We start from the raw sequence: 26,407 nt of genomic DNA on the forward strand, positions 1-26,407 counted from the left end.
GTGGAATTTAGAATGGAGGCAAGGTCCTTCCTGCCAACACAGAGATGATTTAATCCCCACCTTGAGATGCATGATCTTTTTCTCCTGTCATCCTTTTCCTCCTCCCTTAGATTTGATCCCCATCGAGCAGTTCAGCAACTGCGTGCTTGTGGTGTACTTGAGACTATCCGAATCAGCGCAGCTGGCTATCCTTCCCGGTAAGATTTCATTTGCTGCATTTCCTACTAACAGTCTTGCAGGAATATGCCAATTAATGGGGTGACCGGAGAGATCTCTACATCTGGAGAGATCTGGAGCACCACCCAAAAGCTGGAGGGGGAGGGGAGGGAAGGTGGGAAATAAAAGTTCACATGAAGCTTTTGAAAATGATCCTTTAAATCTGAAGGATGCCGAATTGCAAGGGTACTAACAGACCATAAACCTTAACTGGCTAAGGTAGCAAAAGGGTAAAATATAAGAAATAAGAAAAATAAAGGCAGAAGATGATGGAAGTGAATCTGATTGTAGTCAAGAATACCGATTTTGTTCAAAAATGAGAAATATTATGAGGGTGCTTTCAAGCACGACCTGAACTTTGTCGATTACTTTTAAACGTATTCTCTAGCATTGGACACACATTTAACGTTTGGAGTGGAAGCTTTCTTGTTCCTTCAGAGTTGTTTCAGATGTATACCTAGCTAATGTAGGCCAGTATCACCCTGTACATGCGAAGCAAAAAGCAGGGTTAAGCAATTTGTTCTGTCTGTCTTATCAGTTTGTGATCGATGAACAACTTATTTCAACTGAACGTTATATTTGGAACACAAAACGGAACATGAATAGGAAGCCAAGTCTTTTGGTTTGACGTTCTTTGGCTTTGAAATCGTCCTGATCGCACATGCGCAGAGAGGAGTGAGATACATTTTTTTCCCCCTGTCTATTTGTCCTGTCTATCCTAGCCTATCTGGCAGTTAAACAAAATTGAAAATCATTCCAAGCAAGAAACTTACTGTTTTTAATGATGTCATAAAGGACACAAACAACAGACACGAATAGCTAATGTAACATGTTGGATAGAGTAATGTGATAGACGCTGCGGAAAATGGTGGCAAAAAGCGGATTAATTATTTATACGACTTTTACTAATTTTTTAATATTTAAATTGAACTATATAAATGAGCACCATGGAACACAAATTGACTGTCATAATACTTCCAAGCACCTCCAGTTTTGCAGTACTTCAAATTAAATTAAGGTTCAATTGGGTGTTATTTTCAGGGTGGTATTTGGGAATGCTTCTAGAACTACTTCAATATCCCTAAACTTCGGGATTTTCTTTTCCGATTGGGAATGATCGGTAAAATCATCATTTTATCATCATTGAACTACTGTATATACTTGAACACTGCATGGTGTATAATGTTCTATGAACTCTAGTGTTATATATTCTTCAGTTTATGTTGGGCAAACATAAACTGAAGACCCGGAGGGAAGAATTGGATCGAAGAATATGTGGAAGGCGGTTCCTCGGGCAGGAAAAGAGAAGAATAAATGAGTGGGGGTGAGCCGTTTATGTCAGATGCCATGTTGGGTAAACCAGAACCTGTGAGGGGATGTTGACCAAAGTTGGTACAAGTATGTATTATGATACAATGATGAACTGATTTTATTGAGGGTCAATAGGTCAGAGTCTGTAATGGGCTTATAACTTGAGAACGGCAGAAGGGATCCAAGTCAAACTTCGTAAAGGTATGTGTAATGATGTGAAGATGAACTGATTAGATTTTGGGGTCACGAGGTCAAAGGCCAAATATCATGTTAGGTAAAAATCCTGTTACCGTGATAACTTGTGAACCATTGATGGGTTTTTTTTTAACCAAACTTGGTATTAAGTATATATTACAATGAAAACATGAACTGATTAGATTTCTGCATCAAAAGTCAAAGGTCATGCCAGGTAAAAATGTGATACTCAAGAACAGCTGAATGGATTTCATATCAAACTTGGTACAAGTATTTATGATGATGTAATAATGTGGGCGGAGGCATATCGGTCGATGTCATGATGTCAAAGATTGCCGTTACAGTTTTAATTGATTATTACATCAAAAAAGGTCTGTTATAAAGTTTGACATTATTGTTTGTTCTTCTCTTATGACACGATGTTTGTATGGACAGTTCAAGGGCACACACTAAAGAATAAAATATCTATTGATTAAAATTTTAATGTTGTTTTCCACGTTTGTTTTTCATTTTGTACCACTTCCCTGGGTTTGATGATATTTTTTTTCCACAGATGGACTTATCAGGAGTTTTTCAACCGCTATCGAGTGCTAATGGCAAAGAAGGACATCATTTTCACTGACAAGAAACAAACATGTCACAATGTGCTCGAAAAAGTGATTAAGGTATCTTGCTATATCTCAGGCTTCTTGTCCGTATACTGTTTTTCTTCTTTCTCATCTCTATTCAGCTAGTCATACCATTTTTATTATTAAAATATATAATGCTGATAATAACATGTTGCAATTATCTTTTTATGCCTCCGCCGACGAAGTCGCCAGAGGCATTATGTTTTCAGGTTGTCCGTCCGTCTGTCCATCCGTGATAGCTTTTCGGTACCGTGATAACTTGTGAACGGCTGAAGGGATCTTAGTCAATCTTGTGCAGGTATGTATAATGAGGTAAAGATGAACTGATTAGATTTTGGGGTCACGAGGTCAAAGGACACAGACTGTAATAGGTCTATAACTTGAGAACGGCTGAAGGGATTTAGATCAAACTTGGTACAGGTATGTATAATGATGTAAACATGAACTGATTAGATTTTGGGGTCACGAGGTCAAAGGACACAGACTGTAATAGGTCTATAACTTGAGAACGGCTGAAGGGATTTAGATCAAACTTGGTACAGGTATGTATAATGATGTAAACATGAACTGATTAAATTTTGGGGTCAAAGTCAGAGGTCATGTTAAGTAAAAATTATGTTGCCGTGCCAACTTGTGAACAAGTGATGGGATTTTTAGCACACCTGGTATAAATATATATGATGCAAAGATGAACTGATTGGATTATTGCATCAAGAGGTCAAAGGTCATGTCAGGTAAAAATGTGATAACTTGAGAACAGCTAAATGGATTTAAATCAAACTTTGTACAAGTATAATGATGTAATAATGTGGGTGGAGGCATATCGGTCGACGTCGTGACGTCGAAGTGTCGTTCTTGTTTTTTTAATGCCTCCGTTGACGAAGTCGCCAAATGCATTGTTTTCGGGTTGTCTGCCCGTCCATATAGCCGTGATAGCTTTGTTTTCGTTACCACGATAACTTAAGAACAGCTGAAGGGATCCAAGTCAAATTTGGTGCAGGTATGTATAATGAACGCCAATGGCAGGACTGAGCGAGAAAAAGAAGGTAGAATGTGATGGACAAACAAGAGATGCAGGTAATGATGAGGGTGTAAGGGGTGGACAGATGGATAGATACATAAGCAAAATTTTGAGAGTGGTGGGGGTGGTTTAATGGGTGTAGAAAAGGTCATGACTTTGAATGAGGATGAACTGAGATTATGATGAACAGCTGTCTTGAAGACCCGGAGGGAAGAATTGGATCGAAGAATATGTGGAAGGCGGTTCCACAGGCAGGAAAAGAGAGGAATTAAATGAGTGGGGGTGAGTAGTGGTGCTGGATTTAGGCAGTTTCACTTGGAGGAAGTTGCTGGTGGACCTCGTGCGTCCAGCAAATACTTGGGAGGGACAGAGAACGGAGAGAGCAGAAGGGTGCAAGATAAGAAATGAGGTGTAAAAAGACAGAGACCAACGACCTGTCGTTGATTGTGAAGTGATAGACCCTTAGACTCGAAATTCCAATGATCCTGAAAGCTGCTTGGTTTTCATGGTGTCAGGCTGAGCAAGATGTGAGGTAGGGGAGCCAGGCCAGAGGGGAGAGCAGTACTCCATCTCTGTTATGACAAAATATGGTGAGTGAGTTGGGTACGTGACAAGAACAAGCCGATTTGATGTTGGTTAATGTCCTGATGCAGATCTGGCCTATCAATGGGATATAAAATGTAAATTGTTCAGCTTGATGGAGGTATGCGCTCTATCAAGCGCAGTTCCAGTTTTCTCTGCATTATTGAGAATTGGTTACACAGTCGATGGAGCTAGGCCTTGCTCACGACAAATATCCACCAAACGCTCACCACACTCATTATTTTTGCCACATCGAATTTCACAGCTTCAGTGATAGAGTGGCGAGACGTCTTACCACGAGTGTTTGTTGGAGTAGTTACAGGTCGTTTTTCCATCATATTGTAGGGTTTGGGGAAGTTATAAAAAAATAACTCACAATGAAAGTTACTTGATACCACTCAATTATGGCGTACAAAGTAGTGCTGTGTCAAGTACAATATGACATGCAGATTGAAAAAAAAAAATCCATTTAATGACACCCCCTTTCCCCTCCTCCCCCAAACAGATTTAATGGATGATAATACTGCATTATACTCATACCCTTCGCTTTGCAATGGAATAATTACCTTCCATAATCCTCGAGAGCACATCCACTTCCTCATCCATTCTCACAGCTGCAGCACATACGATATCCCTTTAGACGCAGTGGCGGGTCAGCAAAAGTTCGTGGGATATTGTGAAAAGTGTTCGTAACTGCATATAGCGTCTTGTGTCCCAAAGCCAACGCTTTCTGTACCCACCTTACCCAGTCATACCCAGCTGCTTATGGACTCTGTGTCCTTCTCTCCTGACAAGGTGGAGAAGTTTTTGTCAAACCTCGACTCTGATTCTGCAACTGGACCAGACGGCATCAGCCCACGGGTCCTAAAATCCTGCTCTGCCGCTCTATCTCACCCTCTCTGTTCAATTCACCCTCTCCTTTGCTCAAGGTCATCTGTCTCCCAAATATTCATGCAGGACGCCAAGGTCTGTCAGCAACCCTCTTCTGGTGAAACTGACAAAATCAAAACTCTCTGTTCACCTTCACACTTTCATTCCTCTTTTTCCCCACCTTTGGAACAATCTCCCTCACTCTCTTCAATCCCACTTCTCCCTCCAGGTTTTCAAAACATCTGTCCACCACCATCTCTTATCTTCCTCCATCCAAAACCTTGATATTTTCTATCCCCGTTAATCCACCGCAAACTACCTCCTTCAAATTCCGTTTTCTTTCCTGAAAGTCCTTGTAGTGTCCACCTTGTTTATCCCGTGTACTCCGCCCCAGCCCTCTCTCTCCCACAGATCTCCCGATGTCCCTGTTCTCTACTGTTGTGTTTCCCTCTCTCTTCCCCTCTTGTCTCCTGCTCTATTTGGTATATGTTTTGTGTGTTAGATCTTGCATTAGCCTTTTTTAAACTCAACTCGACTATGTCCAGCTGAGTTTTTGTCGACACCTAGTGTCCGTCATCCGTCTGTCGTCTGTCTGTCTGTCGTCTGTAAACAATTCGACGTCTACGCTCTAAAAGTCACAAATATTGATTAAATTTGATGAAACTTGTTATGCAGCATCTTTAAGACATAAACTAGTTTGTGATTGCATTTGGGCGTTGCACGCCCAAAAATGGGCGCGGCAGGGTGGCCATATTGAAAAAATCAATTTTTGTCATATATTTTTTAGCACATATAAACTATATAGTTTGTGGTTCTATTATGCATATTCTAACCATATTGATATAGACCAGTTGAGTTCAGGTTCCCTGGAACCTCTAGTTTTTTTTGTGGGAGCCTTGACTTGGTATAGAAAAAAAAGAAGTAATGAGTGCCTGTAGATCACAAATGTTAGTCGGGTGAAGTGTCGTGTGTGTATGAGCAGGCCCCTTGAGAACCAGGAGACCGACTTAAATAGTTTGTTCCGCAAATGCTCGATGAGTGAGGCAAGTGAAAGATGGTCAATTATGTTATATTTAAAGATGTAAACAAGCTTGATATGCATCTTGTTGGCAATAAAATCAGACTGATCCTGCTCTCACTGTGAGATGTTTCACTATTCGTCTACCAGAGCCACTTCCAATTGATAGAGATTTTGAGTGGACTTTGTCAGTACAAACCTGCCTCCTTCAGACATCCAATTATGTTTATGTCGATTTAAGTCTCGTGATCATGCTAGACAATCAAAACTATTGATACTATGGCCCTGAAGTGCAGTGTTGATAACAAGTGCATTGCATGAATGGGTGTTGTCTTCCAAAATGATAAGTTTGGGACCTTGTTTTTGGGCCAGAAGGATGAGCAGTATCTGACACCAGTCAAAGCCCCCTCTACATGATGGCAAGATTAGTTCTGCCAAGTTGAATTCTAACCCACACCATCCTAATTGCACAATGAGCTAATTGCTCCACACCTCATCTCTAGACTGCAGCAATGCAGCATGTGCATCTTTGCTTGCCACAATTATGATATGTACACGACGATTTTTAACAGTTGAGACAAAATTTTATTTACACGGATTTCTATTCATATTGTCCATGCAAATACGCTCATGATGGAACACGTACATTGCTGAACTTCATTCTTTTCCATGTGTTTTTGTAATTTACTCTCCATTATGGAGCTTTTCTTATTTAGTCTTAATTTGGAGAAAGGTAAAAATACTGCACATTGGGCAAATTGCAAACAATAGTGATTTACGAGTGTACAACCTGCCTTCCAAATTCTGCACAATTCTTGCTGTAAATTGTAAAGTTGTGCAGTTGCTTTCGCCGAAGGTTATACTCATGGCCAGGACAACTCTAGTTTCTGGAGACTAAAAACTGTTTAATAGCTTTCTTGGAAAAGCTTTACTTGAGACTGACAAATGATAATGAAGGAAGAAAGTAAAATATTCAAATGCAATGAACAAAACTGGCATGTGCCACCTACCCCAGGATTCCGATAAGTACCAATTTGGGAAGACAAAGATTTTCTTCCGAGCAGGCCAGGTTGCGTATATGGAGAAATTACGTGCAGACAAACTGCGCGCCGCATGCATCCGCATGCAGAAGACCATTCGTGGGTGGCTACAACGTTGCAGATATACCCGTGTGCGAAGTGCCACCATCACTATTCAGCGCTTTGCCCGTGGGCATCAAGCGAGATGGTAAAACCACCGTGTCATTGTGCCTTCTTCAAATTGAGCATGTATGTAGATAGTATGTGTAGGAAGATTTTTATCCACAATTTTGTAGTACATGTGGGAAGGCCAACCTACCTGCCTCGCATGCTGCCTGCCTCGTGTGCTCTGCCTGCCACGTGTGCTCTCTGCCTCGAGTTTTCGCGCCCTCTGCCTCGGGTTTGCGCACCCTCTGCATCAAATTTGCGTGCCCTTTGCCCTCGAGTTTGCACGCCCTCTGCCCTCGAGTTTGCGCGCCCTTTGCTCTCGAGTTTGCGCGCCCTTTGCCCTCGAGTTTGCGCGCCCCTTGCCCTCGAGTTTGCGCGCCCTTTGCCCCCGAGTTTGCGTGCCCTTTGCCCTCGAGTTTACGCGCCCTATGCCCTCGAGTTTGCGCGCCCTATGCCCTCGAGTTTGCGCGCCCTATGCCCTCGAGTTTGCGTGCCCTATGCCCTCGAGTTTGCGCGCCCTATGCCCTCGAGTTTGCACGCCCTATGCCCTCGAGTTTGCGCGCCCTATGCCCTCGAGTTTGCGCGCCCTATGCCCTCGAGTTTGCGCGCCCTATGCCCTCGAGTTTGCGCGCCCTATGCCCTCGAGTTTGCGCGCCCTATGCCCTCGAGTTTGCGCGCCCTATGCCCTCGAGTTTGCGCGCCCTATGCCCTCGAGTTTGCGCGCCCTATGCCCTCGAGTTTGTGTGCCCTCTGCCTCGAGATTGCGCGCCCTATGCCCTCGAGTTTGCGCGCCCTATGCCCTCGAGTTTGCGCGCCCTCTGCCTCGCGTTTGCGCGCACTCTGCCTCGCGTTTGCGTGCCCTCTGCCTCGCGTTTGCGCGCCCTCTGCCTCGCGTTTGCGCACCCTCTGCCTCGCGTTTGCGCGCCCTCTGCCTCGCGTTTGCGCGCCCTCTGCCTCGCGTTTGCACGCCCTCTGCCTCAAGTCTGCGCGCCCTCTGCTTTGCGCACCCTCTGCCTCACAGGCCCTTTTTATTTTTTGATTTCCTCCCTCAGTCTTTGTGTCTTCTCTCTTTCTCTCTCCCTCTCTCTCTCACCCTCCCTCTCTCACCCTCTCTCCTCCTCCTACTCTCTTTCCTCAGTTACACCAAGTTTCTACGTCAGACACGTGCAGCCACCATCATACAAAAGTATTTCCGTCGATACACCCAAAGGAAGCGCTACTTACGTATGCACGCTGCTGTCATCACCATTCAGAGGTACCTACGTGGTGCACTGGCACGGCGTACCTTCCACCTGGTGAGCTCACTGTAACTTCAATCTGTTCTTTCGATTTACAAAGGTAGTTTGCCTGTTGCCTCCACCCACAAGTCAATCCATTTCCTTTTTCATATTGATTCATTTTGTGTACAATTATTATTGTTTACAACTATTATTGTTAACAACAGCACTATGGTTGAAAATCAATCCAATGTCAAGTTGGCAGTCTCATATTTGTGATTTTGCCTGTTTCATGGTGTTTTTGTTCCCAGATGCTGCGTGAGCACATGGCAATACAGTTGCAGCGTTGGGTGCGTGGATGGCTGGCACGCCGATGGTACGCGCGTGCACATGCAGCCATCGTGCTGCTGCAGTGTTGCGTGCGCCGCATGATGGCTCGCCGTGAGTTTAAGTTACTAAAGATCGAAGCACGTTCTGTGGAGCGCTACAAGAAACTCAACCAGGGCATGGAGAACAAGATAATCCAGCTTCAGCACAAGCTTGATGAGCAGGTGAACAGCAGGTGCACCCTAATTTTAAACTTTAGTTCCATGATGAGATGCGGGATTCGTTATCGAGTACATTTTTTTTGTCTTCGTTAGTTTTGGTGCTTTCAACTTTACAGTGTTAACATTGCAATGTTCGTGAAATTGCGTAATGTCTGCAGACCAAAGAAGGTCGTTTATTGGCGTTACGTCTCACCACGGTGGAGGCGAGCCGTTCAGTCGAGGTGGAGCGGCTTGCTACAGAGGTTGAGTTACTAAAGAAGAGCCGAGATGAGGTGCAGCATGCCTCAAATCGAATTTTAAGCTTGGAGGAAGAGCTTGCCGCGCTGCGTGCACAGCTACTTAATGCACAGGCTCAGAACCACTCCCTGCAGAAGCAGTCTGATGCCGATCGCATTGAGACACAACAGGTAATGGCAGATGCCGCCTGGTGGACGCTAATAGTATTGAATGCTCTGGACATTCTTTTATTACCCTGCGCTCACGAAGCGAAAAGCAGAGTTAAACATTCGGTTGTGTACGTGTCTGCACTTTTAAAATTCATTTTCGTGGCAACCGTTGGTCTGATTGGCACCAAATTTTACCATAGGAGTGCCTCCGCCTGTATAATTTTTTTATTCATAATTATGATGTCATTGGTTACGTGGTACGGACACCATCTTGGAAAAACGTTACACCTCCATCTCTCAAACCGCTCAATGAAAAATTTTGAAACATGGCTAATTGTCAAGTACCCCCATGGGGAATAAGATATGTTGATGTCATCAGTGCCTTCATTATATATGAATGAATGATCGTTTTAAGGCCATTTTCCTCGCTAGAGCAGGGGTTCGCCTTGCGGGCCCCATGACAATCATGGTTCCCTGTTTGAGGCAATGTTTTATGGCCGGATACCCTTCTTGGCGCCAATTCCTTCCTTCATTATGACGTCATAATTCGACAAGTGCAATACTTGATCTGCTCAGTATGAAAAAAAATTCCTCTCAAACTGTTAGTCCGATGGACACTAAATTTTCAGAATATGAGCGGCTCCTCCTCTATAATTTTTTTTATAGATAATTACGCCGTCATAGGTCACGTGCTACAGGCGCCATCTTGGAAAAATCGAAAAAGGTTGCACTTCCATATCTCCAAAACCGCACCATGCAAAAAAATTGAAACGTGACTCAATGTAAAGAACTCCATATGGGGAATAGGTGTTGTTAACGATGACGTCATTGGTGCCATATTTATGACGTCATAATTCGACAGGGCCAACACTTAGTCTGATCAGTTTGAAATTTATTCAGCGTGATCTATGCAAAAATTATATTAGAGACTATAAATTTTTGACGTAATCGCTCACGTGGCCTGGGAGCCATATTGGATCAAAGAAAAGAAAAAAAACGTTCAAAAACAGAAGAGTTGGCTCGCAACAAGTTGACTGCGCACGATAAGTATTCTATGAATACAATCTGGTTTACTTATTTTTCTATCACATTTCCATTTTGCACAACACCACTAGTAGTGTGTTAAAAAGAAGGATGCATTTTTTTGTTCTATCTTGCGTATTTGCCTCGCAAGTTTTCATAAAAGGCCTTCTTTCTGAATTGCTGATGAGTTTTGATGACTTTTATCTTCTGAAGTACAACCATTATGTGTATTAACTATATTGTGATGGCAGATTCTTGGTGAGCTGAAGGAGCAGAACGGGTTGTTAAAGTGTGAGAAGGATGAATTGAATCTACAGATCCAGCAGCAGAGCAGGGAGTTGAAAGGTGAGGCTTAGGACATTGTGAGTCAGGGCTTACCACATGTGAGCCAGGGGTCGGCACCACATGCTTTAAGAACTTTGGGCATGAGACGGCTCTTTTGATAATTTTGTATTCTCTGCCATATTCTTTCTTCCTCTCTACCTTTTGTCTCCTTACATATTTGTTTTTCTTATTCATATAAATTTCCTCCAGTGTGCACCTGTGGTACCTCTGTTACCTTTCTTCTTCCATCCCTTCCATCATAGCTTTCCTTTTCGATAAGCTTGGTATGTGATGACACGACAAATTACTGATGCATGTTGTACAGATTGGTTGTGTTTACCCATGTGTCCGCGTGCATATAGAGAAACTAAGCGAGAAGGCCGTTGAAGCAAAGCAGCTGCAGAATGACCTGGACGAGGAGCGTTCACGTTATCAGGCGTTGATCATGCAATTCTCATCTCTCGAGGAGAAATATGACGGGCTGTGTGAGGAGGTGGAAGGCAATGTATGCTGTGCTCTGTTAACTTGTGATTCCTATATTGTTCAAAATGATAACTACCAAAAATATTCTATGAGGTTATTTCTATCCTGAGGAATGTTATTTCTTTCTCATTTTATTCACCTATAAGTATGCTCCTGACCTTGGAGATCATTACAAGTTTATTTTTCTTTATTTTCTTTCTCTCTGGGCCTATTTAATATGCTACAGATAAGCCCTGAACCATCCAGCAAAGAAGGTACTGCTTTGGCAGAGGAGACTTGTGCATCCCTGTTGTCTTCAGATTCAACAGATTCAGAAAGCTTATTAAAACAACTCCAGGTATGTCTTCTTGCTTCAGTCATTTCATTTTGTACCTCACAGCCCTTATTGCACTCATTCTTATTCTTCTTCCTCATTTAATCTGAACCTGTCCATGTATCTTTTTAACAGGCACTTGATGAAGATAAGGGCTCACTTGACACAACATTGTCACTGAAGCTGTGGAAACGAGTACGGGAGCTTGAGCAGGAGAAGAAGAGCCTGCAAGAGGAGCTGGATAGCCACGATGAGGCAGAAGCAGAAAGTGCCGTCAAGGTTAGACAGTCCAACATGTTGGATACCAGAAGTGCAATGGCCTAGTTTGCTGTTTCTACAAGAACTGCACATGGTTGTTGTTGTTGTTGTGGTTCTTGTTAGGGGTCGATTTTTGAAATGTGAACCCATTGGTCGGACAGCTGCCGCACACCACCCACATTTGTTGCTTGACTCCACCCACCATGTCACCCAGACAAAATATGGCCACCATTGTGGTTTTCTGGTGGGCCTAAGGCATCAGGCATGGAGGCCTCTGTTGATTATACACTGTCCAGGTTTGTTGCGTCAGATTTCCATTGGCTTTGTTTGGGTTAAGTGTTATTCATGATGAAGGACCCCAAAAATGAATCTATGTCAAGTAAAAATTATTTGTAAGGTTTAATCCAACCTGTCATCATGCACTGTACGCATCTCCCTAAAAAAAATAGTGTTACGGAAATTTTGAACGGCTCCATATTGGGGTTAAACAATCCGTGACCGTGTAACAAATCAGCTCGTTCTGCTATAAGCGTAGTGGAGGCTGCCATGGATGAGAGGTATCGAGTTAATTTTTTAATACCACAGACACATTAAATGTGAGTTTCCCAATTGTGCTGTTCATCTTTTAAGAGTACTTTAAACGTGCGTTTCCCAATCAGCCCGTTACCGGATTTTATCACAGGTTGTGACTACAGTGTGCTGTCATTCTTGTTTACTTACACCTCGTTTGCTTGTTATCCTGTTGATTTTTTTTTAAACAAAGCCTCTGGTTTGTCTTGTAAAATATCTATATTTATATGAACATGTATTAAGATGTTACGCACACTAATCTTCACCTTTTTCATGCTTTTTAGTGGAGCCATTTGTATTTGTTTCTCCTTCATATAAGTCACTGCTCCAGAGGGGTGCAATTTTGATATTAACATCTACATTGCAACGAGAAACTTTATTTCCTCAAAATTGACTTCCATAAACACGCATAAAGAGTGGATGAAACAGTTTAGTTATCTGCGGTTATGTTTTCATTTGAGACTATTCCTCGATCATTGCTTGATTGCATTGCCCATTAGATTTGGTTTGGATAACGACCTACAGATTGTGGTTTACGTGGCCCTCTGCTTACTCTGCTTGTAAAAAAAACAGTGTAGGGTTTGTGTTTTTATTTTCATGTGTCTCATGCAAGACTGAAGAGAAGGTGAAGTGTGTGAAAAGCAGAGCCAGACTGAAAGTTTGGAAATTGAAGGATTGAAAGATTAGGGAGAGATTTCAGGGGAAGACGAGCTAGAAAAAGAATAAGTGAATGCAACTGAAGTAGATGCTTTTTGGGGGAAAATGAGGGATGCAGAGAAGAAGGTTGCTCAGGAGGCCTGTGGCATGACTAAGGTGGTTTGGGTCTACCAAGAAAGTCATGAGTGCAGTAGTTGATGGGAAAACACCAAGAGGTAGACCAAAAAGATCTGGAAGGATGCGATTAGTGGAGACTTGTAGTTGTGGGTTAATGGGGCAGGAGGCTTTTGACACGATTATTTGGAGAGGGGCCATCAACGTCAACTTTTGTTTTTTTTTTTGTATACAAGATCGAGGCTCGTGAAAGAGCTAACATTAATCACACAAAAAGTCAAACCGACACACAAAACACAAAATAAGGGGAGCGGTAGACAAGATGGGGAGAGAGGGGGAAGGACACAAACACAACATTTGAAAGCAGGGACATTGAGAGATCTGTGGGAGGGAGAGGGCTTGGGGGGAGGTGGGAGAGGTATAAAACATATGGACACTGCAAGGACTTCCAGGAAAGAAGTTGGAATTTCAGAAAAGTGTATCTGGGGTGAAAATTAGCAGGGGTAGAAAAGGTTAAGGTTTTGGATGGGAGAAGATAAGAGATGGTGGTGAACAGCTGTTTTAAAGACCTGGAGGGAGGAGTGGGATTGAAGGGACTGGGGGAGTTTGTTCCAGAGGCGGGAGAAAAGGGGAATGAAAGAGTGAAGGTGAATAGAGAGTCTTCATTTTAGCAGTTTAACCATAAGAGGGTTGCTGGCAGATCTTGTGCGACCTGTAGGAATATTTGGGGGACAGAGCACAGAGAGAGCTGGGGGGGGCAAGGCCGGAGAAGAGTCGGTAGAAGACAGAAAGGCCACCAACCTGCCTGTGGTGAGTGAGTGAAAGGCCCTCGGAGTTAGCTTCATCGCAGGAGATTCCAATGATTCTGAAAGCTTTGGTTTCAACAGCGTGAAGCCGAGCTAGGTGTGAGGCAGGAGCACCGGCCCAGAGGGGGGAACAGTATTCCATTGAGCTGCGGATGAAAGCCTTGTATGTGGTGAGGAGCTCAGGTGTGCTAAGGAAGGACTTCGCACGACGGAGGATGCCCAGACGGCGACTGGCTTTGGAGGCCAGCTTGGAAATATGGTTTTCCCAAGAAAGATCATGGCAGATAGTGAGACCCAAAAGCTTGAGCGACAGAACTTCTTGGAGAGGATTGTTGAGAAAGTAGATGGGAGGGTTTTCTCGTCGGTCTTTTTGGAGAGACATAGTAAGAGTGTGAGATTTGTCAGGCTTGAAAGACATGGTCCACTTGTTTGACCAGTCTGTGATTTTGTCCAGGTCTGCAGAGAGTGAGGAGGCTGCAGGCTGCCGATCTGAGGGATGAGGAATGGAGCGACAGAGAGTGGAGTCATCAGCAAAGAGATAGAGAGGATTTTCCAGAGAGTCGGAGAGATCATTGATAAAGACCAGAAATAGCACAGGGCCCAGAACACTGCCTTGGGGAACTCCAGCCAGAACAGGAAGGGGAGATGAGAGAAACCCATTCAGGGCCACAAGTTGACTACGACCAGAGAGGAAGTCCGCAAGCCATGCGAGGAGATTTCCATGGATACCATAGGAGGAGAGTTTGGTGAGCAGAGCTGGGTGCCAGACCGTATCGAAGGCACGTGATATGTCAAGGGAGACAGCTCTGATTTCCTGTTTGGCATTGAGGACCTCCATCCATTGTGAGACAGCAGAAGCAACATGTCCAGAGTAGAATGACCTGGTCTGAATCCAAATTGTTGATCGGAGATCAAGCCATTGGAGAAGAGGAAGGATTTGATATCCGAAACAATGATGGATTCCATGACTTTGCTGATAATTGGGAACAGGCTGATTGGTCTGTAGTTGCAAGGATCTGTTTTTGTACCTTTTTGTGTAAAGCGGTAATGTTTGCTGATTTCCAAGATGCTGGCAGATGACGTTGAACAAAAGAGAGGGTGAAAAGAACAGAGAGAGGGTGAGATAGAGCGGCAGAGCAGGATTTTTGGACCCGTGGGCTGATGCCGTCTGGTCCAGTTGCAGAATCAGAGTTGAGGTTTGACAAAAACTTCTCCACTTTGTCAGGAGAGAAGGACACAGTGTCCAGGAGCAGCTGGGTTCGACTGGGTAAGGTGGGTACAGAGAGAGATGGGTTTGGGACACAATAATTTGAGGCAAACACAGAGTTGAGGCATTCAGCTTTGTCACGTGCGGTGTCAACTGTGTTGACATCGGTTAAAAACTTCCCTTACAATGGGAAAATGGTTGCAGTGGTAGTAGTAGTAGTAGTAGTAGTAGTAGTAGTAGTAGTAGTAGTAGTGGTGGTGGTGGTGGTGGTGGTGGTGGTTGTTTTGTAGTAGTCGTAGTTGTTCTAGTTGTAGTAGTTCTAGTTGTAGTAGTTCTAGTTGTAGTAGTTCTAGTTGTAGTAGTTCTAGTTGTAGTAGTTCTAGTTGTAGTAGTTCTAGTTGTACTAGTTCTAGTAGTTCTAGTTCTAGTTGTTCTAGTTCTAGTTGTTCTAGTTCTAGTAGTTCTAGTTCTAGTTCTAGTAGTTCTAGTTCTAGTTCTAGTTGTTCTAGTTCTAGTTGTTCTAGTTCTAGTTCTAGTTTTAGTAGTTCTAGTTCTAGTTGTTCTAGTTGTAGTTGTTCTAGTTCTAGTTGTTCTAGTTCTAGTTCTAGTAGTTCTAGTTCTAGTAGTTCCAGTTCTAGTAGTTCTAGTTCTAGTTCTAGTCGTTCTGTTGTTGGAAAGGCTTTCGAGGCTTGCGCTCAGTGTGCAAGAAAGCTCAGGCAGACATGTTATGCAAATGAGCTCTGTGCCAATCTCATTAATTAATCATTTATTTAATATGTATCCACATCTGTTATTGTTTATTTTATCCTCATATCCAGGATGTAAGAGATGGTATACGAAATGAGGATGATGCAGAAGAAGAAAGGATGCACGAACCTGTGGAAATGTACAAGATACTCAAGGTTGATATGCTTATTTACTTTTACTGCTGCCCACAGGATAAATAGGCCCGTTTTTCGAATCGGCACTACATTTGGATTCCTGCCTTTATTTGTTTGTTTTTTTCAAAAGTTACAGGAAAAATTTAAAGCCATAGTCATGCAGAATAACCTGCAAAAAAGTAAAAATGAAAAGCTAACAGAATGAGCAGACTTAAGATTGGAAGAATTTGTGATCCGGAAAAATTTGCACCCATGCTCCCAGCTGTTCATTGCAATTAAATTACTTGGTCAGGTAGACATCGGTTAAAACGGACTCCTCCGTTACCTGTAGAATGTTTCTTTTGTCTTTTTGAAGTGCAGACCGAGGAATGGGTAATTGATATATTTCACTATTTATCAAAATGGTGGTTGTGTGACGACCATTGACGTATAAATTTATTTTGTGGCCACAGCTTCAAACGATTGAGAAGGAGAACGAGCGGCTGAAGATCGACCTAAATGAGCTGCGCGAGGGTCTCCTCAAGGGGCCGGAAGGTGCGGCTGAGCGCCTTCAGCAGTCTCTCTTGCGCCGTCTGACGGATGCCAACCACGAACTGGAGGTCATCCGTGAGGAGAATCTAATGATGCGGGCACAGCTTACTGACGACCAGCAGTATGCCAAGGTACAAATTGCCATTTTAAGGGAAAACAGGAGAGCTTTGATGTGAACTATTTTTGTCCACAAACGCAAATGTTTCTAGGCTGAAAACCTGAAATATCTGTTCACACTACTTGGGTATTGAAATGCCCGATTTCAGATTGACATGTGGAATGGATAATGTGTCCTTGTTGTCATCATCACTCCAGGCAACCCTGGCAGGAAGTTCCGAGGCCAGAAAGGCTCGAGGCAAGGGGTAAGTCCCACTCTAGTATTGGTACTCCTTCAGTGCATTGTCATCTTTGATGATCTGATGCTGTCCATGATAACTATGTTCCACCTAACTTAGTTAACTTTACCTTGGGTACATGGATTTTATTAATCAATTAATTTTCTCTCATTAATCTTTGGATTCATTGAACATGCATGTTTTCCTTAAATATGTTGTGGTATTTGTTAGGTATGTGCAAAATGGATGCAGAATTTTATCCCTCTCATCCTTCTTGTGCGTTTTTATCCAAGTTCACATAATTTAGAGTTTTGGTAATTTTTCTACAAGGAGTGAAAGTTTTATGCCTGGGTTGTTACCCCCGCACACGTAGACGCAAGGTGGGGAAAGCAATTGCTTCAGTCTGTCTTGGTCTATGATCGAGGAACTACTTTATTTCAATTGAACACTGTAGAACACAAATCGCTTCCAAAAATCTGTATTTTAGCAGTACTTTGGCTCTGCAGTTGGAAAGACTTGTACGCCATTTCGTTACCCCACGTGTGCATGTGCACAGCGGGGTAAAGCGATTGCTTGAGTCTGTCCAAAGAATATTTGAAAATCATTCCAGACGAAACTTACTGCTTTTAGGAACTTCACAAAGGACACAAACACCAGGCACGAATAATTAATTTAATGTGCTAAATAAGATGGTGTATAAGACGGCGTTTCCCAAATGCATCAGCGGCGGTGAACTTCCCATTCAATTGTTAGGGATTTCCGTTCTGCAGCCTTTAAAACTTTTCTGTAAATTCAGTAATTTTATTATATTGTTACGGATCTCAGAGTACGGCACTCCCGTTAGCAAGGGGGGGTTAATCCCCTTGTCTTGTTAAGCTGGCCATCTCCAGTCCTGGAACTATCCCGCTCCTTTATGGGATGAGATTGGCCAGGGTGATTGGTCAAAGGTTTCCCAAATACCTTCACCAATCTCTCCGCAAAGCAGGGAGATGAGTCCCTGCTCGAACCGCGGATGTGATGGTAATTGCCGAGCGGTTTAGCAATCCACAATCCAAGCCGTTAACAAAAGGACTAAACCCGATTTAAAACGGTTAGCCAAATCGTGCCACAGGTACTCAATTGGGGACAGGACGCAAGCGATCGGATGAGAGGAACCAAAGAATAAGAAGGGTGAAGGACGAACAAATATGATTTATTAACTACCTAAAAGAGGAAACGAAAAAAGGGAATATACAAGAAGAGGAAATAAAAGGACATAGGGCAACCTTATACACTCTTATATAACACGCCCATGACAATACAAACACACTTACACGAATGGGGTGGTGGTGGTGGGAAGGAAGAGAAGGGTCCAAGCAGATGGTTCCAGGCTCCGGGTCCACCGCGAAGAATGGCACGCAGCTGGTGTCGTTGGCGCGCGACCGGACCTTACAAATGCGAGGGGCGGGGGATCTCCGTACGTATGGCATGCCGAACGCTCTCAAAACCACGGCAGTTCATATCACACCACACGATCGTCCCAAGCGATCCTCCACGCAAGGTTCTTATCATTCGCCGCCCCTGCGCTGTTCGCTCAAGTTTGCCGATCATCTGCCGATCTTCTCTCCTCTCTTGATCATCTGCTCTCTCCCCCGCATCTCCGTGAAAGGGCTTCGCGCTCGCGCTTTTATCACAAGCCTCGCGTATCAAGCCGCGTCCGCTTCGCTCCGCCTACCGGTGAACACGCCTCGGCCCGGATTGGTCACGAGGGTTCATTGGTACCTCCCCTCGTGACGCGTTGATGGGGCCACGCCTATGTTCCTGGCCGCTCCTCCCTTTTTCTCCCACTCTGCCACGTGGCTTATGGCAGCTTGGGGCCAGCTTCAGCTCAAAGGCAGCGAACGCTGCTGGCAATGGCGGCTTGGGGCCATACAATTTGGAGAGGGTAAAGCCGCAAAATGAATAGGATGGGAATTTGAGAAGGGGGCTATGTCATTTGATTAATACAATGCAGAGTCAAACTATTGGAAAACAGATCCTTAACTGAAACATAGACTAATGAAATAACTAAAGAAGATCCTATGGTGTCCTATGTGTTGCAATATGGCCTAACTAGGGTGCGACCTTTGACCTTTACACCAACAATGGGGGTATTTACAGGGGATTATTTATAAGGGAACATTTACAAAAATTTACTCGTGAAGGGTTCTAAAAACCGCAACAATATATTTTGAACATCGTAGAACATGAATCGGCTTGTTGGCACTTCCAAAAAGTTCAGATTAGCAGTACTTTGGTTCTCAAGTTGGCAGAATTGTACGCTGTCTCGACCAATCAAATTTTCCGCTCGTGCTTCAGTGGTTTAGTGCGGAGACTAAAAGTGCAACTTCCACCAGATCAATGCCATGCTCTATTTGAAGGATTGAACAGCAAACAAGCAAGTCGTTGCTTTCCACAGAAGATGGTGTAAGAATGCTGTAATTTCCAGGATGAATCAGCCTGTCGAGCCAAATTGAGCATTCCTCAGTGCACCCCTCCCATGTCCTTTTTCTCAAGTGTGCAGGGTAAAGTGTTCTATGAACTCTTTCGTTTTGTTAAACATTAAGGTGCAATACCCTGGTTCTTTTCCATGGAGGTAACTGTGACCAGAAGATAACTATCCATTTTAGTTGTGGATGTCTGAGAATGGAAAAAAAAAGTGTTTGAAATCCCTTTGAAGTGAAAGTGAAAGTTTGAAGTGAAAAAACATGTTTTTTGTCATTGTTTTTGATTTGTTTCCCTTTCTTTGGTTGCATTCCATTTTAACCCTTTCTTTTATTTGCTTGCTGTGGGTGCGTGGCTGTATATCCCCCCTCCACCCCATCCCCCGACACACTACCTCCCTTCCATTCCCCACCATGTTATACCATTGCAGTGGCCACACAGACTGGCAATTACTAAACGAGGACGGGGAGCTGGGTATGGCCTATGAAGGCCTAAAACAAGCCAACAGGTTAAAGCACCACAGCAGTATTTCACCATCATATTCCATTCCATCACCACAGCAGTATTTCCCCACAGGATTCATTTTTCATCTTCATTCACCTTGCTTTTTATCAGCCTCATTCTGTTGCTTTTTTATACCTTCACTGTTTATTTTATCAGCTATTATTACTCTATACCTCACTGTGTAACAATGCCAATTTGATTGGTTGTATGATCAACACACACCCTAAGTTGTTTTGCTAAGGTATCTGTGAACTGCATACCATTGCTTTGAGCTTTGAGAATGTGTTAGAGGTTTGAGAAAACCAAGGTTCCAAAATGGTGTCTGATCAAACCTTGCAATATATTTTTTAACCATAGGTTTATCTTAATTTGGTCTCGTGTTGTTTGAGTGGAGCAAAGCAGAGGATATATCAGTGTTGCCCCAGAGGAGCTTTCCCGGTGAAGCATGTATTCCAGGTCCAGGAAAAGTGTACTTTGGCATTGTCATCTGCAAAAAATCCTGTCTGAGTTATCTGATGACAAAAGGACTGTAACAGACACTCTGCACACCATATGTGCTGGTATTGTTGTGATGCCATGATGGCATTGTATTGCAGTGTGGTGGAGACTCAGCTGAACGTGCAACGCCGGAACCACGAGATTGAGGTAAAGGGTCTTCGCAGTGAGCTTCAAGCTGTGCGGGAGGAGAGCGGACGACAACAGCAGCTTCTTTCGCAGAACCTGCAGCTCCCGCCAGAGGCTCGTATTGAGGCTAGTCTGCAGCACGAGATCACACGACTCACCAACGAGAACCTGGTGAGGCCTGGATTCATGTTGCTTTCTTCACTGCTCTTAATTTTAATGTCTAGTACTCACATATTTGAGATTCCCAGCAGTCGTGCTGGCAAGTTTAGAACTCGTGAGTTTTTCATTTCTTATTTTTATCCTCTTCTTCCTTACATTCCTTCCACTCATACCATGGCATCACCTATCAAGTGTTTCACAAGAAATATTGCATTTTCATGCCAAGTGCTCTTTTCCCAGGATGTGATTACATATGTATATATATATATATATATATATATATATATATATATATATATATATATATATATATATATATATATATATATATTGTCACGTAAGACCGCCTCCGTTAACAGGCGAAAGGTGTCAAACAAGACTGTATTCAATTGAATAAATCGACACTGAATTATTGACTTAAAGTTCCCCAAGTTTATTCCCAAGTAAACCAAATTCGGACGGTGGAGTGCATATGCGGAAAAGAGGTGGATGTGATGTAGGGAACAGAATATATGGATCGACACTGCAGACACGTATAGGGAGAGGGGAGATTTGCAAACTTGTATACAGTGATGAAGGAATAAATAATCATAGCGTCTCACACCACATTCTGATTGACAAAAGGGAAGCAGGCCAGGACTGCAGGTCACTGGCACACAGGCAACGTGTGCCGTGTGCCTCGGGGACCGGAAAGGTGGCAGGAGCGATGCGGTGTAGGTAAGGGATTGTGAGCTGGTGTCCATGTCTCCAGCGAGCCGTCATCCCTGTTCCAATAATAATGCAGGGAGACAGACAGAGAGCGATGTTATTCTCACAAAGGACCCACTCCAACTCCTGCACTCTTGTGCAGACACAGCCCTCATGAACTCTTGGACCTCCTTCGCCTGTAGCGATTCCTGTGATTGGTTGCCTGCTGCCATCTTCCACGCTGTTCTGCGGGGTGGCTCCAATAAAAAAGTTTATTGTCCTTCTCCAGGGCTCTACAGCTGACTTCACAACCATGGCTTGTGCTAGTCCATTGAAGCGCAAAACGCTTCCATTGACGCTTTTTGAGGCTGCAGTCCACACATTGCCCCACCTGCTAACGGGAGTTGTTTTTTTTTGCACGTTTAATTTTATCCTCAGCTATACTGGTTTATCCTCAGGCACCATCCTGCATGAACCATGCAAGTCTGAGTTGGTTTGGGGACAGTAGTCGAGTGAGGTCAGTGGGGAATCGGAGTAAGACTCCGCGGTACCGCTCGCTGTTAACTGTCACCGTTTTACCATTGGCATCCTCGAACCAATACTGTCCCAGCATACCGTCCCAGCATCTGGCATTCAATCCACAGAAACAAGTGGACTTGGGAAGAAATACATACAGTCGTGGCCAAAAATATCGGCACCCTTGCACCTTTTTCAAATAGTGCACCATTTCTTCCAGAAAATTGTTGAAATTAAAACATATTTTGGTATCCACATATGTATTAATTTGGTTTGCAGTGGAACAAAACAAAAAAAGCTGAAAAAATTACTAATTCTTAGCTTATAACACAGAAATCCAAAAATGGCCTAGACAATATTATTGGCAACTTTTAGAAGTTGTTAGAAATAATTAGATTTCAAGCAGGTGATTCTCCTTTACTTTGGAATTGAACTCACCTGTGATGAGTTACAGGTTCCTATAATATAAAAATCACTCATTTAACCAGTTTGAATGGAGAAAATGAGTCATTCTGCTGTTTTGTGTCACTGTTGAGCGTAGAGAAAAGAAAGAAAACCAGAGAATTGCCTGAGGAGGTCAGACACAAGATTGTAGCCAAGCATGGACAATCTCAAGGCTACAAGTCCATCTCCAGAGACCTTGATGTTCCCGTGTCCACTGTACGCAATGTTATCAGGAAGTTTAAGCCCCTGGCACTGTAGCTAACCTCCCTGGACGTGGCCGCAAGGGAAAACTTGATCGAAGATTGTAGCGAACGATTGTTCAAATGATGGAGAAAGCACTTCGATCAACTGCCAAACAAGTTCAAGCTGAATTTCAGACACAAGGTACGACAGTTTCAACTCGCACCATCTTTCGCCAACTCGATGGAAGAGGATTCTATGGTAGAAGACCCAGGAGGTCCCCACTGCTGAGAAAGCCCGACTGGAGTTTTCCAAAACACACCCGAACAAGCCATAATCCTTCTGGGAGAATGTCCTGTGGACAGATGAGACCAAATTAGAGCTTTTTCTTAAAGCACATCATCTCTATGTTTGCAGAAAACAAAATAAAGCCTTCAAAGAAAGGAACACCTTCCCTACAGTCAAACATGGAGGAGGTTCAGTGATGTTTTGGGGTTGCTATGCTGCCTCTGGAACTGAGTACCTTGAATGTGTGTATGGTATCATGAAATCAGGAGATTACCAAGGCATTTTACACAATGTTCAACCCAGTGTCAGAAAGCTGTGTCTCCATCGAAGGTCATGGGTCTTGCAGCAGGACAATGACCCTAAACACACTTCAAAAAGCACCCAGGAATGGTTAAAGACAAAAGGCTGGACTGTTCTGAAGTGGCCAGCAATGAGTCCAGATCTAAATCCCATTGAACACCTGTTTGGAGATCTGAAAACAGCAGTTGGGATTAGGCACCCTTCATATCTGGGAGAAATGGAGCAGTTTGCACAAGAAGAGTGGGCCAAACTGCCAGTAGTGTGGTGTAGGAAGCTCATTCATGGCTATAGGAAGCGCTTGTCTGCCGTTATTTTGTCCAAAGTCCGTGCTCCCAAATATTAAGTCGAGGGTGTCAATAATTTTGTCAATGCCTTTTCTTTTTCTTTTCTGATTTAAAAGGAAATATTAAGTTCTGAATCAAAAACAAAAGGTTCTGTAATATTACCAGTGAAATAAAGAATTGTGGAGACCAAATATTTTTGGCAATTTCAACTTATCTTTGGAGAATCCTTTTTTTTTTTTTTTAGAGAAATTTGTTAGTTATTTGAAAAAAGTGAAAGGGTGCCAATAATTTTGGCCACGACTGTATGTGGATATCAAAAGATTTTTTAAATTCAACGATTTTCTCGAAGAAATGGTGCATTATTTGAAAAAAGTGCAAGGGTGCCAACATTTTTGGCCACGACTGTTGGGGTAGAGCTTGTGTTCAGAAATTTCAGAAGTGAGATGCAGCACACAGATGAGGCTGAGATCGCCATTTCGCGGGAACGCGACAGTAGGATTTCTTGGGACTTTCGATAGCAGAATCTCTCACAAGATCAATGTTCTCTTGGTCGTTGGTAATACTTGGTGGGCGGCCACTGTAGCCTTTATTTTGATTTTTCACACTTCCATGTATTTGGAAGTGCTCCACAATCCGCTGAATGCTCCCATTGGAAGGTCCATTACAGGTGTGAACATTGTAATACTGACAGTATCGTCGGCACACCTGCACGGAAGATTTTGTGTCAAACCACAAAGTCACAATTTTCACTTTTTGTTCCACTTGGAACACCATAGTTGATGTAGGGTCCTACTGACTACTTTGTTAGAAATGGTATACCACCACCAGCACCACCATAACCTGCAAGAGAGTATGCATTAGATGTATAGCATTAGAAACGACAGAATATCAGCCTGCTCAAATAGTCTACTTTTTTTTTTAAACGCCCTATATATGCAATCTCATTGGTTAACAGCTATCATGTGACACAACACAGGCAAAGGCCAGCATATCTAATTAACCGAGCTATCTCTTCCACCCATTAACTCGCTGCACAGCTGTCCTGAGTCCATGCACAATTAGAATCTAACTAACTAAATAATACGTTCACCATTTTCGTGCTGCGATAAGCCAAAGCCATCTGCTACGGTAAGAGATGTACAGAACTTACCTATTTGCAATCGCCATGCCTTCCCTTGAAGATGTATGGTTTCAAAAATAGCATTGTATAACTCTGTAAAGGATTAATTTGCTTTGATAAATGGAACTTTACAATTCTCGCGTTTTCTGCCTCGCTCACGGCTTTATATTGACTGCGCCCGCACATTTGATATCGTTTTTTACATCCCCTGACATCGCTTAAGTGGGAATCCAAACGCTCAGACCACCTTGAAGCCAATCTATCCCTCGAGTCTTTTTCCGATTTATAAAGTCGGTAATTTTGCGATTAAAAGTGAAAATCTTCCTCTTCACACATAGCTGCGATGCCACTCAAAATGAAGAAGAGACTTGCATTAATAAAATAAAAGGAGCACAACTCGGCAGCAAATACAACGCGAAGGTTCAGTGCATTTGAGTATCATTCTAAATCAGGCCGAGGATCGACCTGCTTCACTTCTTTGTATTTGTAATCAACTGATTCCCATGAACCATTTCCATTTCTAACTCGTACTTACACTTTTTCTTTATTCCAGTACTTTGAGGAACTCTATGCAGATGATCCAATGCAGTATCAGGCGTACAGAATTTCCATTTTCAGGCGTATTCTTGTAGGTATCAAGCTAACCTGTATTTCCACTGCTCCATTGGAGAACTTACCAGGTTGCTTGCTGGTGTCTAATCCTCCTCTTCAGCATATTTCTGACTTTTTATCAGCTGGTAGCTTCAGGTCGCGGTGCATGTTCTGCTTTGGCTTGGTTTTGTTTTATTTTTTATTTTTACCCGGAACTTCTGAAAAAATCAAATATCTTTGTCAAATCTTTGTCTCCGTCTCAGATCTCTATTTATCTCGACGTCCACCTATCTTTACTCGTTGCAAGCATCAATATCCCATTGCCACAACATCCTTGTTCTACACTAATTTTTCACAGGCCTTACTAACAACCTTTGCCAGAGGGAGAACATGTGTCCTCTACCTTTTTGCTTGGCTACCAGTTCTTTGCTGCAACATTTTCCCAAATACCCACAGTACTCGTGCTGTCCTTGGTCTCATCCGGGCCTGTCCCTGTGCATTGTCTGTGTCCTACTCAGGAGCTCATGCAGCAGCTTGAGAAACAAGACAAGACCATCCGCAAGCTGAAGAAACAGCTCAAGTTCTTTGCGAGGAAAGTTGGTGACATGGAAGGTAACTCCATCTCCGCTTAATGAATCAACTGAAGAGCGGCACACTCACTGATGCAACTTTTTAGGGAGTTGTATCTTAACCTTTATTTCCCACTTAAGTGGAGATAATCACGGAATCTTCAAATCTCTCTCTATCAAGTGCGTGTTTGACCCTGATACACATGCTGATTTGGCCTGCTTGTTCCATCTTCACTACCTTTCTGGCTATTCATTCTCCCCTCCCCATGCCCACGTCGGACACCACCCCATGCCCGCAATCTCCTCCCCCTCCCCCCCCCCCCCATGCCCACACATGCCCAGCCCACGTCAGACACCACTCTTCGGCCGGCTCACTTAACTTCCTCTGTCCAGTTTTTATCCTCACTTACTCGTTGGTTACTCTGCATCAAACAAATTCCAAGTATCCATGATTAAAACTATCAAGTCTCATTTCCTCTTCCTTCATCCAAGTCCAACTCTCCCACCTGTACAGCACCACAGAGGTTGCAGCTGCATTGCACACCTTCATCCTTGGTATGCAGGCTCACATCCATTCTCCTCCAGAGATCTCTGTTCAGACTATTGAACACCCCTCCTGCCAATGCCAGCGTTCTCTTCACTTCCTGGTCACTAGTGCCCTTATTATTATTATGTTGCTTTCCAAGTAATCTACTTTCTCAATCACTTCATCCCTTATCTTCAATTACTCATCTCTCCTTTGTTTCTGCCTTGTCACCATCATCCATTTTACCTTAGGAGTACCTTAAAAAAAAAAAATTATCAGTTTCATCACTTATCCTTCTGGAGAGTGTTGCAAGTGCTGTAACCATCACATCCAGCAACACCGTATCATCTGCCCACTCCAAGTCCCACAGTTTCTGATCTTCAATCTTAACCCTTTCCCCTATTTGACTTTCTCTACCAACTATATGAAACACACAGTCTAACTAGAACTCCACTCAGTAAAGCGCATAC

The 26,407-nt window shown here is 43.3% G+C and overlaps 1 protein-coding gene across 3 annotated transcripts in view; it reads left to right on the forward strand.

Annotated features, from left to right (window-relative positions):
* The window catches only part of MYO5A (myosin VA), an 808,830-nt gene that overhangs the window by 773,377 nt on the left and 9,046 nt on the right, over positions 1 to 26,407 (forward strand). For all 3 annotated transcript variants that reach the window (XM_078772334.1, XM_068106107.2, XM_068106106.2), the window contains 17 exons: positions 111 to 197; positions 2,276 to 2,387; positions 6,858 to 7,069; positions 8,168 to 8,324; positions 8,558 to 8,797; positions 8,953 to 9,201; positions 10,455 to 10,548; positions 10,890 to 11,032; positions 11,237 to 11,347; positions 11,459 to 11,602; positions 15,754 to 15,837; positions 16,269 to 16,478; positions 16,663 to 16,709; positions 19,576 to 19,653; positions 20,246 to 20,444; positions 24,805 to 24,879; positions 25,361 to 25,454. In XM_078772334.1, the coding sequence (XP_078628460.1) occupies positions 111 to 197; positions 2,276 to 2,387; positions 6,858 to 7,069; positions 8,168 to 8,324; positions 8,558 to 8,797; positions 8,953 to 9,201; positions 10,455 to 10,548; positions 10,890 to 11,032; positions 11,237 to 11,347; positions 11,459 to 11,602; positions 15,754 to 15,837; positions 16,269 to 16,478; positions 16,663 to 16,709; positions 19,576 to 19,653; positions 20,246 to 20,444; positions 24,805 to 24,879; positions 25,361 to 25,454 (2,336 nt within the window). The remainder of the gene's footprint in view (positions 1 to 110; positions 198 to 2,275; positions 2,388 to 6,857; positions 7,070 to 8,167; positions 8,325 to 8,557; positions 8,798 to 8,952; positions 9,202 to 10,454; positions 10,549 to 10,889; positions 11,033 to 11,236; positions 11,348 to 11,458; positions 11,603 to 15,753; positions 15,838 to 16,268; positions 16,479 to 16,662; positions 16,710 to 19,575; positions 19,654 to 20,245; positions 20,445 to 24,804; positions 24,880 to 25,360; positions 25,455 to 26,407) is intronic.

Source organism: Myxine glutinosa, chromosome 2 (genome assembly GCF_964187855.1).
Source record: "Myxine glutinosa chromosome 2, kmMyxGlut1.1, whole genome shotgun sequence".
NCBI classification, from domain to species: domain Eukaryota; kingdom Metazoa; phylum Chordata; class Myxini; order Myxiniformes; family Myxinidae; genus Myxine; species Myxine glutinosa.